This window comes from Raphanus sativus, chromosome 8 (assembly GCF_000801105.2).
Source record: "Raphanus sativus cultivar WK10039 chromosome 8, ASM80110v3, whole genome shotgun sequence".
NCBI lineage: Eukaryota > Viridiplantae > Streptophyta > Magnoliopsida > Brassicales > Brassicaceae > Raphanus > Raphanus sativus.
This window is the reverse complement of record NC_079518.1, coordinates 9,636,370-9,650,805: the sequence shown is the minus strand read 5'-3', so window position 1 is coordinate 9,650,805 and position 14,436 is coordinate 9,636,370. Positions and strand designations below refer to the sequence as shown.

General features: G+C 38.7%; 3 protein-coding genes across 9 annotated transcripts; all 3 read left to right on the top strand.

Moving 5' to 3' along the window:
* Nucleotides 1–1,734: 1,734 nt before the first annotated feature.
* On the top strand, nucleotides 1,735–4,315 carry LOC108831671 (omega-6 fatty acid desaturase, chloroplastic). Its single transcript, XM_018605193.2, has 10 exons — nucleotides 1,735–2,011; nucleotides 2,114–2,168; nucleotides 2,357–2,604; nucleotides 2,673–2,816; nucleotides 2,898–3,049; nucleotides 3,151–3,273; nucleotides 3,360–3,537; nucleotides 3,621–3,739; nucleotides 3,817–3,931; nucleotides 4,014–4,315. Exons 1-10 carry the CDS (start codon nucleotides 1,973–1,975, stop codon nucleotides 4,176–4,178), a joined length of 1,338 nt encoding a protein of 445 aa, XP_018460695.1. The 5' UTR covers nucleotides 1,735–1,972; the 3' UTR covers nucleotides 4,179–4,315.
* Nucleotides 4,316–6,119: 1,804 nt separating this feature from the next.
* On the top strand, nucleotides 6,120–12,032 carry LOC108831667 (probable WRKY transcription factor 32). Of its 5 annotated transcripts, none has more exons than XM_056992500.1 (10): nucleotides 6,120–6,769; nucleotides 6,903–6,968; nucleotides 7,067–7,195; nucleotides 7,861–7,936; nucleotides 8,180–8,257; nucleotides 9,733–9,974; nucleotides 10,052–10,101; nucleotides 10,541–11,127; nucleotides 11,216–11,374; nucleotides 11,462–12,032. In XM_056992500.1, the coding sequence occupies exons 6-10, from the start codon at nucleotides 9,776–9,778 to the stop codon at nucleotides 11,811–11,813; spliced, it is 1,347 nt and encodes a 448-aa protein (XP_056848480.1). In that variant the 5' UTR covers nucleotides 6,120–6,769; nucleotides 6,903–6,968; nucleotides 7,067–7,195; nucleotides 7,861–7,936; nucleotides 8,180–8,257; nucleotides 9,733–9,775; the 3' UTR covers nucleotides 11,814–12,032. The 5 variants fall into 5 exon arrangements, with proteins under 5 accessions (XP_056848480.1, XP_056848479.1, XP_056848478.1 ...); XM_056992499.1 differs by having other exon boundaries at nucleotides 7,861–7,954; XM_056992498.1 differs by having other exon boundaries at nucleotides 6,121–6,769; nucleotides 9,548–9,974.
* A 176-nt stretch (nucleotides 12,033–12,208) lies between these two features.
* LOC108831670 (50S ribosomal protein L21, mitochondrial) lies at nucleotides 12,209–13,995 on the top strand. 3 transcript variants are annotated; one of them, XR_008937996.1, is made up of 6 exons: nucleotides 12,210–12,783; nucleotides 12,869–12,949; nucleotides 13,046–13,147; nucleotides 13,463–13,537; nucleotides 13,644–13,816; nucleotides 13,953–13,995. XR_008937996.1 is itself a non-coding variant. In XM_056993060.1 (5 exons), the coding sequence occupies exons 1-5, from the start codon at nucleotides 12,370–12,372 to the stop codon at nucleotides 13,648–13,650; spliced, it is 723 nt and encodes a 240-aa protein (XP_056849040.1). In that variant the 5' UTR covers nucleotides 12,209–12,369; the 3' UTR covers nucleotides 13,651–13,696. The 3 variants fall into 3 exon arrangements, 2 of the variants coding, with proteins under 2 accessions (XP_056849040.1, XP_056849039.1); XM_056993060.1 differs by lacking the exon at nucleotides 13,953–13,995 and having other exon boundaries at nucleotides 12,209–12,783; nucleotides 13,463–13,581; nucleotides 13,644–13,696; XM_056993059.1 differs by having other exon boundaries at nucleotides 13,644–13,995.
* Nucleotides 13,996–14,436: the final 441 nt, after the last annotated feature.

Below are 14,436 nucleotides of genomic sequence, written 5' to 3'. Positions count from 1 at the left end.
CAAGAAATGTTTTAGTAGTTTTGTAACTTAAGAGTATGATCTGCAGTTTGTTTGTCAAACCAAGTGATTCGGTCGCTTTGTATACACATGCAGACATGCTGTTGATGAGATTCATCTACTAGACACATTTTCTCTTAGCTATTCAGAATTCAGTACTCCGCTGAATTATCAAAATCGCCCACAGTTCCATATGTGTGCAGTACTCAGTTAGCTATTGGATTAAATATTTTCTTCAGTCAGTTAGGCTTAGAAATTCTTAGAAGCCCATTATTCAATTTTCCCTTAGGGGAGGAAAAAGAAGAAGAAAACTATCTCATCCTATTATTTTTCAGAATTCGATAACTTTAAAAGAAATTTTCAAATTTGAACACTTAAATTTACAACTTCTTATGTTAATCTTTTGATTTTTTTATTTGAAATTTGTATACATTTTTTTTTTGGATTTTAGGTTTTAAACTGAGTTATTTTCAGACAATACACACATATATAATCTATTTCTTTGATTTCGATATTTTACTAAATAATGTTTTACAAAAATTATAAAGAATGAAACTGACAAATCTAACCTTGGCCGTAACCATAATTTTCAGACATTTAATAGATTTTGTTGTCGCTGGCAAAAAAAATAGATTTCGTTGTCAAAAGCTAATTAATGTCTGACCAATTTCGGCTCACATTTATGGGCTTTATATGCATTTGGTTAGGCTCACATTTATGGGCTTTATATGCATTTGGTGAGTTCGGAATCTTGTGGTATCAGTGGACGCTTTGGGAGTCTTTCTACTCTCAGCTCTCAAGTAAGTGGTTGATTATTGAATTATTTCTTTCCTAAACAATACTCTATACTATCCGTTTCAAACGCATATTCTATAAAAAAATGTTTAAAAAGACGCATTTTGTTTCAATTTTTTTTTATATTTTCAATACAAATTTTATCAACTAATAATAAAATATTATAAAATTAAAAAACATCAATTGCATTTTTTAAAATTTTATTGGTTTTAAAATATAAAAAATATAAAACTACAAACAATTATGCATTTACAACTAAATTTTAATATATTTTATTAAAAGAATATGAAATCTAAAATATATTTTATTTTGAAACGGAATGAGTAGTATTATCTCGCAATGGAGCCCCCATAATCCAATAATAAAAATGTATCATTAGTCTTAGATTGAAATTCAGTTTTATACTTTTTGCTATATAATATATTTTTATTTCACATTAAAAACAAAATTGTTGTCTTTTGCTTCTTCTTTTTTTTTCCAACAAGATAGATGTGTTGTGTTATTATTGTATAAATAGATATGCAGATGCAGGCATCACTCGTAACGCATGTTACTTTTCTATGAAAATCCAATACAAATTAGTGATCCAAAAACACGTCAATTTGATGACATGAAAAAAAAATATCACGTCACTTGTAAGTTACAAGTTGTAACGTATATTACTTGCTCTCCATTACCAAAAACATACAAGTTGTAAAGTATCTCACAAAATCAACATCTAGCATCACTTGCCAGCTAATTAACCTGTTTTTATTGAGACTTTCAGTAGATTTAGTAATTAATTTTCATTTAAACTCGAAAATTTTGAATTACTGGTATAAATTGATAATTATCATAAGTGTATCTTTTTTTTATTATTGATCTCAAATAAGTAGTACTCGTTTTTTGCCAAATGACAAATGTAAGACAGTACATTTTTCTTGTGATTGGTCAAATACTACCCTTTTTTTTTGTGCGCGGTCAAATACTACCCTAGTTTTCTGATATAAATACTTTCGTATTTTGATTTTTGATTATACAATTTTATTATTATTTCTGATATAAAGAAAAGCCCAAAACCCTTTGTGGTATGAACTTGTAGAGGTGAGAGGACTCTTCACAGCCATTCAATCCCTTTTAAGAAAACAAACATTTGCGGAGAAACTCCTGTGGCTTCTCCAACTTGTGCGCCCCATCTTCTATGGCTTCAAGAATTGCTGATTCTCTATTCGCCTTCACGGTATGTAAAGTCTTCAACTTTCCCATCTCTACTCTGTTTGCCCATCTCTTCTACTTGAGCTTCCCATACTCATCTTTGTCTTCTTTGCTATTGGTTTCTCAGGGCCCACAACAATGTCTCCCTAGGGCTCCTCAAGTTGCTCCTGCTCGTTCTCCAGGTACTCTTATGGAGTTTCAGTACAATGAAACAATGCTAGCATCGACTCCTTTTTGTTATAAATGAAGATACTTTGGGGGTTTTATATGTTTTTGCTCCTCAAAGTTCTAGTCTTTGCTATATGGGTTTGCTTGTGGGGGTGTCCTTATGTGAATGCAGAGGGGCTAATGCTTTTGTGGATGCATGCAGGTGTGTATGCTGTGAGACCTATTGATCTTCTGTTAAGAGGTCATACGCATAGAAGGAGAACGTTCTTGGTTCCTGGGAAGAAAAGGGTTGGATGTATAAAAGCGGTGGCTGCTCCAGCCGCACCTCCTTCAGCTGACAGTGCGGAAGAGAGGGAACAGTTAGCAGAAAGCTATGGGTTCAAACAAATTGGACAAGATCTTCCTGATAATGTCACTTTAAAAGATATCATGGATACTCTTCCCAAAGAGGTATATGGCGGTCTTTAAAAGATCTTCTTGTTACCCATTGTTTCTAATATGATTTATTTTTTCTTCAGGTGTTTGAGATTGATGATGTGAAGGCTTGGAAGTCTGTGTTGGTATCTGTGACGTCCTACGCTTTGGGGCTCTTCATGATTGCGAAAGCGCCTTGGTATCTGCTTCCATTGGCTTGGGCTTGGACAGGAACTGCAGTTACAGGGGTAAAAGCTCTCAATCATCCACTGTCTCTTCTCTGTGTCTCCTTGCTATTGTTGTCTAACTGGTTTTTTTCTTTCTTCTAGTTCTTTGTGATAGGACATGATTGTGCTCATAAATCATTTTCCAAGAACAAATTGGTTGAAGACATTGTGGGTACTCTAGCCTTCCTACCTCTTGTATACCCCTATGAGCCATGGAGATTTAAGCACGACCGTCATCACGCCAAAACCAACATGTAACTCTTACCTACTTGCTTACTTAACACTGTTATATATATATATATATATATTCACAATGGAATAAGAGATGAGACGTCTTGAGTTTTTCTCTCTATAGGTTAGTTCATGACACAGCTTGGCAACCAGTTCCACCAGAGGAGTTTGATTCATCACCCGTTCTGCGAAAAGCAATCATTCTTGGATATGGTCCAATTCGGCCTTGGTTGTCCATAGCTCACTGGTATATATATATATATACAACAAGCTTTTACCCTTTGAGCAGTGATTCTATATACATGTTTCTAACTATACTAAGTGTTTTAATAGGGTAAACTGGCACTTCAATCTGAGAAAGTTCAGACCAAGCGAAGTGAATAGGGTGAAGATAAGTTTGGCTTGTGTTTTCGCCTTCATGGCCGTTGGGTGGCCACTGATCATATACAAAGTTGGCATTTTGGGATGGGTGAAGTTCTGGTTGATGCCGTGGTTGGGCTATCACTTTTGGGTAAATACTTCTCTCTGTTCTCTCTTTTTGGTTTGATAAAGCATCAGAAGCATAACGGTTACTCGTTTATTGTTTCTCTATAGATGAGCACGTTCACGATGGTTCATCATACAGCTCCACACATTCCTTTCAAGTCTGCGGATGAGTGGAATGCGGCTCAGGCACAGCTTAACGGAACTGTTCATTGTGATTATCCTAGTTGGTAATGCATCTTCTCTGAGTTTGAGAGCATTTCTTTGTGTGTGTTTTAGATGAATTTATGTTTCTACGTTGTGACAGGATTGAGATTCTGTGCCATGATATCAATGTACACATCCCACATCACATTAGCCCAAGGATACCGAGCTACAATCTCCGTGCGGCTCATGAGTCTATTCAAGAGAACTGGGGAAAGGTAATAGCCATTTTCTTTATCATGTAATAATGTATGTAAAAGACACTAAAAGATTCATTGCTTTGCGTGGTGTTGTTTGCAGTACACAAACTTGGCTACATGGAACTGGCGCTTGATGAAGACAATAATGACTGTGTGCCATGTCTATGACAAAGAGGAGAACTACATTCCTTTTGACCGATTAGCCCCAGAGGAGTCGCAGCCGATAACATTCCTCAAGAAAGCAATGCCTGACTACGCAGCTTGATGGCCTATGCATTGGTCTTTTAAAAAAATCTCAATATCTTTTTGCAGTGGCCAATGTTATATGTAAGATTCTCCAACGTTTCACCAACGCTATCTTATTCCGAAACTTATCAGCAGAGAGTAAACTAATTGGAAGTCCTTGATCAGTTTCTTAGCTAGAAGAAGTCAGTTATCTTTGATGTTCACCCATCTTGTGGTTTCCTAACAACCCTAAAATTATAAAATCATTATAATTAATCAAAAGTAACATAAACACACCACATTAAGGCAAAACAAAATCGTAAACAGTAAATTATTCCAGCACACCAATAATCCAACAATATATGTTTCAGTACTACCGAAACAGCTAAACCAAATTAACACGCCCCTTTGCAGTTCGACCAACCGCGTTTATGAACGCCAGATTCGTTAGGAGTTAGGACCAAACACCACGCACGATGAGTGAAATAAAAAGAAAGTTCGATTCTGTTGGACTAGTTGGGTAAGCTTGTGACGTCATTGTCAACATGCTTTCTTATCTTGTGTCTTTAAAATGCGCAACTACAACTGATCTTCATTGTACCGTGAAAGCTAGTTCTCTGGGGTCAACATACCAACAACATATCGTTTCATTGTACCGTGAAACGCACCACCATCTTATCTATTCTCAAGTTCTTTCTCCGCATGTGGATGTTTTTGAGAATAGATTTGGTTCGGGTGAATGAGCTTGAGAACCAGAGCAAGTGTTGCTGACGAAAGAACAACGGAGCTAGAGAAACATAAGACGATGATAAAGACAAGAAGACGATATGTTGATGTCACCAACAATATATCGTCTTTCGTCAGCAACACTTGCTCTGGTTCTCAAGCACATTCACCGAACCAAATCTATTCTCAAGATCACACGCGGAGAAAGAACTTGAACCGAAGACATCGTTAAGGTATGAAGGATCATCTAAGAAACAATACGAGAATTTTGAACCGAACCGATGAAACAAGGAGTATTTTCCATATACTAATCCAAGGACACCGGTTCCTTGTAATGGTTTACCGTAATTCTCATGGCCACAACCAAAGAACTACGGTAAACCACAACAAGGAACCGGTGTCCTTGGATTAGGATATGGAAAATACTCTTTGATTCATCTGTTCGGTTCAAAATTCTGGTATTGTTTACCTGAAAACTATAGCTTTGAGACAGCTCTTGCTGATCCTAATAGTAAGTGTTTCAGTATGTAAAATTCATATGTTTGTTCAAAGTGGACATTTTGTGTCGTGTTATAAACCGATGACAATATCTTTTCCTATTTTTACATTATTTCTCTTTGATCTGTTGATGAAATTAGGGTATGACTGTGCTAGATTCTCATTTATTCCTGATGTGGAACTCGAGTGCTCATGTTGTTTATACCACAGGATAATTCTTTGCAAGCTGTGTGGTCTTGTTCCCTTGGAGAGCGAAGGCTGATCAGGTTTGTACTTGTCATTAGACAACAAAATTGAGTGTGATACTTAAATTCATGTGATTGTTTTTGCAGTGTGGATGTTTCTGGTGATCGGATTTCAGTCTTTGATACTGGGAGGGGAATGGACAGTAGTGAGGAAAATGCTATTGTTAAAATAACTTTCTTAAATTTAAATAAAATAAAATAAAATTTAAAGTTAAATTTGAATAAATCAAACCAAAAACAATTACATTATAGTCTTATTTTCTAAATAATTAAATTAAAATATAAAAGCTGATTGAAAAAAATTATTTATATAAAAACAATAATATATTTTTAAAAAATTATATCTGCGCCATAAACTCTTAATTTTCATTTAAATGAAAATGAATGTGGTAATATTACATAATCAAAATTCAAAAAGTCACTTTCTAAATAATGTCCAGAAGATTAGAATCCAACATAACGCGTGTTCGTTTGGTTGCCGCAGGTCCGGCGTCAGCGTCAGCGGCAATGATTCTCGCACAAAGCTTGTCGTTTCATCGACGCCGGTACGTACGGCTGCGTCTGCGTCTAAACGCCAGCACCTGCGTCAGACGCCGAGAAAATCCCGCGGTCGCGACTTATTTGCTGCGTCAACCTAACCTAATTACCATATTACCCTTAACCTAATTTACTAATTACCCAAAAAACCTAAGATATTTGACGCAGTCGACGCTTGACGCCTCTCCAACTTCCATTGACGCAACTCGACGCAGAGATCTCTGACGAACACCTTTCGATCTCCGACGAACTCCGAGCTCTCTCTCTCTCGATCTCCGGCGAACTGCGACATCTCAAGCTCTCTCTCTCGATCTCCGGCGAACTCCGAGCTCTCTCTCGATCCATCTCGTCTCGCAGAGCTCTCTCTCTCTCTCTGGATCCATCTCGCAGAGCTCTCTCTCTCTCTCAATCTCCGACATCTCAACCTCTCTCTCTCGATCTCCGGTGAACTCCGAGCTCTCTCTCTCTCGATCTCCGACGAACTCCGAGCTCTCTCTCTCGATCTATCTATTGCAGAGCTCTCTCTCTTGATCTACCCATCTCCCAGCTCATCTCATCTCAAGCTCTTTCTTCTCCATACCCATCTCGAGCTCGACCAAACCCATCACTTCCTTTTCTTGTTGAGGTATGTTCTCGGATTGTAATGTGTCTGATACAAAGTATGTGTCTTTGAGATGGGTTTGTGTCTGATGTTGATGCTTTACTGATGCTTTTGTAATGGAACAGAGAAACTTACATGTGTGTTTGCTTTGTCTCAGGCTCTCTCAGGCTTCTCCATAGCTTTCTCGAAGCAAACCCATCTCTCCTCTGTTTCTCACTCTCTCGTAAGGCTCCTCTATAAGTACTTGTTATTTGGTTTCAATCCCAAACTGTATTTATAAGTACTTGTGTTTGTGTTTGTGTTTGTGTTTGTGTAACATAGGTTTCTCTCTTCTTTGCCGCAGCTCGAGCTCTCTCTCTCTTCTGACGAAAACCCAGGGCTTTTTCTCCTCCAACGCAACGCTCGCTCTCTCTCCCGATCTCAGACGCACACCCTCTCTTCTTTGTTTTGGTAAGATTACAGAACGTTCTGATTTTGTTGAAAGTTCTCTGTTTGATGATCATATAGAGGTACCACTACGTTTCTGGTTTATATTTGCTTCACCACCATTAGGCTTGTTTTGTTGCAAGATGAGGTCACGAGTTCTTGTTTCTAGCTAGCTTCACACATCTTTTTTTGATAATCCTCTGTTTCCATTGTGTCTTTGTATGTGAGCTCTTCCTCAGAACTTCTGAGTTTTTCTCTCTGTGTTTGAAACTCCTCCTGAGGCTATTTTTTTTTCTGTTGACATTACCTTCGTGTTTGTTCATGTCAAGTGACTCATTTCGTAATACTGAAACCATTTGGTATAATAGTGCTTGGTTTGTCATGAGGTAGGAAGAATCACTAATCCATACTGTAAGCAACAATGTGTTAGGCACATCTGAACATCTACACTTTCTTGTCTAAGCTTCTGACTATATACACTGGAATTGTTATAGTTGTACTGCTAATCATCTGTAGTTTGACGTTTAATGGTATGATTATAGTTGTAATGAAGCTGTCCACTATGCCTATCTGAAGAAATGTTATAGTTATCTTGATTTTACTTTAAGTTGGGATGACTCTCTGTTTTTCTTTTTAACCCTAGTGGCTGCAACCTTAATAGACCTTGTGATTTTCTGTGGAAAGAGCAGCCAAGTGCCGCCAAATTTCAGAAGAGTCTTTAGTTCAAGACTGAGGAGGCTTGCAGCACAGGGAAAACTTTCAAAGGTTAGCAACTCAAAACCTGTAAGTCTTTGAAGCTTACCTAGTTACCTTTGTTCCTTCTCTGTGTCACTTTTTTTTTAAAGTAGAACCATCTCCTCCATATCTGTCTGATGTCATATAAAGTTACCCCATAGTGGTTCTTTGCATGATTTTGTGTTGTGAGTTACATGTAATCTGTGTCTTGTTTTGTATAACTTTCGTTTTGTATAACATGTAACATGTGTTGTTTGTTTGTGTTTTGTTCAGGCTCTCTCTCCATCTCCAACGCATCTCAAGCTCGCTCTCCACCTCTCTCAAGCTCTCGACCTTCTCTCCTTCTCTCAGGTTATCTCCATTAGATGTTTTGATCACTTGCATTTGGTTCTGTAATGGGCTCTCTAGTTTTGTGTGTTCACTGAAACCGGATTCTCTACTTGGTTCTGAGTTTCTTTGTTTGGTAATGGTTGTCTCTTTACTCTTGTTATCATTTGTGATATAAGTCTTGGAAACTGGATTGTCTTTACTGCTTGCTTATTGAGATGGTTGTATGCGAACTCTTAGTGATCTTAGTGGAAGAAGAGAGGGTTTAGATTGGTTTCACAAAGTGGTTTAATTATTTAAAAAAAAATCAGTGTTCTTATCTGTTAGCAGAGTCGCTTTCTGTTCAAACTAATTTGATTTGCTGTCGTTTCCTTTAGTTGACTGTGCTGGTGTAACTTCGATATGAAGTTCATATATGCATATGTCGGAGTACCTGGTAGAGCACATGATTCAAAGGTTTTGACTCATTGTGCAAGGAATGAGGCTTCTTTCCCACATCCTCCTCCTGGAAAGTACTACCTAGTTGATTCCGGATACTCGACCAATTAAACATAATATTCTTATGGATGTAAATATATTTAAACTACATTTTATTTATTTAAAATACAGTTTTACAAATTTTTAAAAATAAAATATGAATAGTCATGCGTCGGCGTCCTGCGCCGCTTTGTAGGAATCAAAGATAAATAAGCCTTTCTAGTTAAGGCTTGTTCGTTTGGTTGCCGCCGGTTTCAGCGTCGGCGTCGGCGTCGGCGTCAGCAACTGCGTCAAACTCGTTTATCTGATGTTCGTTTGGTTGCCGCCGACGCTGACGTCGACGCTGACGCTGACGCCGATTGTTGTTCGTTTCGAAGACGCAGGAAATTGACGCAGCCGTAGGACGCCGACGCATGACGCTGTTTTGGGTTGTTCGTTTCGTTGACGCTGCGACTTTTTCATTTATTTTATTTTTAAAAATTTGTAAAACTGTATTTTAAATAAATAAAATGTAGTTTAAATATATTTACATCCATAAGAATATTATGTTTAATTGGTCGAGTATCCGGAATCAACTAGGTAATACTTTCCAGAAGGAGGATGTGGGAAAGAAGCCTCATTCTTTGCACAATGAGTCAAAACCTTTGAATCATGTGCTCTACCAGGTAATCCGACATATGCATATATGAACTTTTTAAATGAAAATGAATGTGGTAATATTACATAAATCAAAATTCAAAAAGTCACTTTCTAAATAATGTCCAGAAGATTAGAATCCAACATAATGTTTTTGTTTTACTACGATAGATAAACATTCAAAAATCACTAATTAAACAGAACACGTCAATGATTTGATGGAGAAATTAACGGAGTTGGTTAAAAAAGACTTTGCTTAAGAGCCAAAGCTTAACGATGAAAACGCAGCGTTTTGTGATCGGTCGGAAAGCGGCTAACTTTGTTGCCTTACAGAATCTGTTCCTCTGTTTCTTTTATTACTCTCTCCCACAAACCCACTGAGACAGACAGGCCTGGAGTAGACAGAACAAAGGACAGAGAGAATCGTCCATGGAAGACAAGGGCAGCGACGAAGCCGATGTTTACGCGGCGACGGAGACAGAAAAGACCGAGAAAGTGGAACCGGAGAAGGAGCTGTGTCACGGTGACGATGACGATGACGAATTGAGTCAACGCAGAGGCGAAGAATCACTTACGGATATGGAAGGTCTACAGGTGCGAGAAACCCTAGCTAAGGATCATGACGAAGGTAACGGTTTATCCCCCTGGCAGATTCTTTTTGTTGGTGTTTAAATTGTTAATGAAATGGTGTTTTGAGTTCACTAGGTGGTGCTCGAGAAAACTCGTCAGTGGAACCAAATCGTGAAGATGCCAAGGTGAGTTTCTGGATACTCTTCTTCGGACTGAATCTTTTGGTCTCATTTCCTAGCTGAATTCTGAACACTAACGAAGTTAGATTCTCTCATTTTATATCTTAAAGTTGCCAAATCTACATCCACTTTAGTGTACTTGATGTTATGGCCTACGGTTTGTAAACAAGGGATCAAATTAACTTGTATAATTATAGTTTGTATGACTGTTTACTTTTTACTAGGCAAAGTCTGAGACTATTGGTTTCTTATGAACTAGAAGAAGGAACGTTTATTTCTTTAATAATTGGTCAGGTACCCGTTAAGTGGTTAGACTAGTACATGGGAAGAGTAGTAGTAATCATAGTGGTTTATCTTTTGGCCAAGATCAGTCTGAATCAGGCGTTTTGAGCGCACTTAAAGGCTTGTCATTTGATTTTTTTCTTTTTCTGTGGAACATTGGCAGGAGGAGAAGGCTAGCGGCACGGAAACTGATGTAACTGCAATTGCGCCGGTAGAGAACCGTGAGGTAGAAACATCTACTTGTATATCTTCGAATCCTTCAGCTGCACATGGTGTATCACTGGTTTCAGCTCCGTATAAACAAGAGCAAAGATCTGGTTCTCGGGTGGTTAGCAACTTGTCGGTTTCTCCGGTTCTGAGGACACCGGCACGTGATGGTTACCATTGGAGAAAATATGGGCAGAAGCAGGTTAAGAGTCCCAAGGGCTCACGGAGCTACTATAGGTGTACGCATTCTGATTGTTGCGCGAAGAAAATCGAATGCTCCAACGATTCAGGAAACGTGATAGAGATTGTTAACAAAGGTTCGCATAGTCATGAACCTCTCCGGAACAATAGTTTCTCCCCAAGAGAGACTAGAGCTGCTGCACCAGTTATTTCACCTGTGACGGAAGATAATACAGGAGTCCGTAGCTGTTCAGCTCTGTCCGCTTCAACTAAAGAAAACATATGCGAGTCATCACTAGCAGTCGTTGAAGGGAAGAGAAACTGTGAGAACGAAGCTATGGAGGAACCAGAGCCAAAGCGGAGGCAAGTTCTGTATAATGTTTTTACCCTTCTTCACATTGAGTGATAAAACTAACATATTTTTTTCTTTTCTCTCTCTCTTGTGTTTCAGACTGAAAAAGAGTAACTCACAAAGTTCAGACCCTGTCTTTAAGCCTGGAAAGAAACAGAGATTCGTAGTACACGCAGCTGGTGATGTTGGTATCTCTGGTGACGGATACAGATGGCGCAAATATGGGCAGAAAATGGTGAAGGGGAATCCAAATCCGAGGTATAAGCCAAAACGCATTACTCATTTCTTTCCAATATGTTTCTCTATACATGTTTGATTTGATGTATTGTGTTGAAAACATATCAGGAACTACTACCGGTGTACTTCTGCTGGTTGTACTGTCCGTAAACATATTGAAACAGCAGTAGATAACAGAACAGCTGTTGTAATCACGTACAAGGGTGTACATAACCACGACATGCCGGTGCCAAAGAAACGACATGGTCCTCCTAGCTCAGAGCTCGTGACTGCAGTTGCACCAACATCGATGAGAACCAGATCAGAGGATCAGGTGAATATCCCCACCTCAGGGCAGTGCTCTGTGCGAGGAGGAAGTGAGAAGCAGAGCAGTGAAGCAGTGGATGTTGTTGGTGGAGAGAAAGTGATGGAATCGGCTCGGACTTTGTTGAGCATTGGGTTCGAAATAAAGCAATGCTGATCCCTTATATGTATGTATGTCTGAGTTAGAGTTCATGGACGTCTCCTTGTTCTTGTTATATAATAAAAACAAAACCCATGAATATATATCTATTAGTTATTACTTATAGAGTTATAGTAATGGTTAGAATTTTAGTCTTGTAACTTGTTTTGAATCAGTCACATTTTGATCAGTTTTCTTTTTTATTGGATTTAAGTTCCACTGAAGTTCTATAATTTTTTGGTAAATGTTATAAATATTAAAATTAGTAAGAAAAATTAATAACTTTAGCTTTCAGATATTTGTTATCTAAAATATTTAGCCATGACCCATTAGACTTCATCCAAGAATATTTTTTTATTTAAAAAGCGGTTCAGACCGGATCCAAATTATGGACTCGGTTACAGGAACAAACGCGGAGGCCTACCTACTGTAAAACTATCCGAGTGCATATGCCTCTGTCTGGTACAGAAGGTCTGCAGAAGCTTTCAATCGAGTAGACTCTCCAAATCCGACGACATCAAAAACCCCTCTCACGAGTCTCGGTAAAACCCTAAGTTATACTCGTTGCTCTCCGATGGCGAGCCTTCGATGCCTCCGCGAGCTAAGCCGCCGCGCCACGACGGCGGCTCACTCGATCAACCAAACGCGCCTGTTCTCTTCATTTCATCGATTAGAGCTTCCAGGAACCAGCAGCATTACTCATGGGATCCCATCTCAGAATCGATCTCTCGCTAGGGATCTCCCATTGTATTGTCGCTCCCAAGGTCGACATTTCTCTTCGAAAACAAACGACACTGATGAAAGCAGCGACGGTGATGATGATGAGGAGGACTACGAGGATTCGGGGGAGATGGAAGTAGTAGAAAGGGAGTATTCACCGGCGGAGAAAGTAGAGGCGGCGGCGGAGATAGGGTACAAGGTGATGGGTCCTCTCAAACCTTCGGAGAGATTGTTCAAACCCTATGAGCCTGTGTTTGCCGTTGTTCAGGTTTCGTGAAAACTCCTAGTTTCATTACAACACTTTTGCTGCTGATGCTGAATGGTTTTTTTTTTTTTATCGAGATCTCGTGTAGATTGGTTCGCATCAGTTCAAAGTAAGCAACGGAGACTCCATTTTCACTGAGAAGTTGAAGTTCTGTGACATCAATGATAAGGTATGCTTAGCTTCTCTCCTCCTCTTCTTCTTTATTTGATAATGATGTGTATAATTCTTGTTAAAGCTTGTCTCTTTATGTGTGTCTCTTTGGCAGTTGGTACTGACCAAGGTGCTTCTAATGGGCTCGGCAAGCCAGACGATTATTGGGAGGCCTATCTTGCCTGATGCCACTGTTCATGCTGTTGTGGAAGAGCATGTAAGTAGAGTCTCTTTTTGTCCTGATTGGTGTTATTATGCAATACTAGTGAAGCTATGTGCATAAAAGAAAGAGAGAAAAAAGATTAATTGTTGATAGGTGTAAGTAGTCAAGAAACATTTTACTTTCGTGCTTGTTGAATCTGGTGATCGATGAGAGAAACTAAATCAGCTACTGATGACGACGAGTTGTTAGATCAGTGTTTCCTGAATGTATTGATTTTGTATAATAGGGGAGATGCGTAAAAGGATTTACTCGTGCATAATAGTTGTTTTTGGGCCTAACTAGTTTGAATACCTTTGTGTTGAGTGACAGGCACTGGATGAAAAAGTGCTCATTTTCAAAAAGAAACGAAGGAAGAATTACAGAAGAACCACAGGACATCGACAGGTACAGTTCTCAACTCCCTTCTGTGTTCCCATTCCACCTTTGCAGTTACCTTTCTTCGAGCTCTGTTCATGAAATATGTTTTGATTGTTTAACGCTTTATGTCCAGGAATTAACAAAGTTGAGAATAACCGACATACAAGGAATTGAGAAACCAGAACCGAAGATTGTCCATAAGCCTTCCAAGGCAGCGGCTGATAAAGAGCAATCAGAGGCTGAGCTAGTTGCTTAGAGAGAAGAATTGCTACTTTTTTTGTTGTTGCTGATGCCAATTCTTTGAAAGTGAGTTCACGTTTCTTGGTAGTTAGTGGTAACTACTAGGCTTCTAAGATATGAACGTGGTTTGCCTTTAGCTACCTCGTTTCTACTGGAACTGGCTCAGTTTTTCCTTGATACGGTTTGTTTTTTTTTGTTTCAGAAGAATTCACAAATAAAGATTAGCGGAAACAGTGGTTGCACTATGCTTTTGTCCTGTAAGATCGAGTTATATAATATTGTTTTTATTGCCGGAAAATCCGTGAGCTTCATGTTATATACACTCTCTTTAACAAGAACAAAATCAGTTGTCAGAAAAATAAAAACTGTAAGAAAGGCTTCGAACCCGAGACATGAGAGTTGCTGTAAAGACAAATATATTTTTAACCACTACAGTTAAATGGTGAGTGTTGCAAGAAGTCACACCATACTGTACCAAACTAGAGGTGTTATGATAAGTTTGGTTTGATCATATAGGTAAAGTCTTTGCACCACCATAGTACAATTTAAAGAACCTTCAGACCAAACCGGAGTTTTTATTGTTAAACCACGATTTAATATTTAACCGAACTAAACTAACAATCGAACCGAGATGGTTACTGTTAAAGACGCGACGACGCGTTTGGCAAAGCTCCGTCCTCGACTCC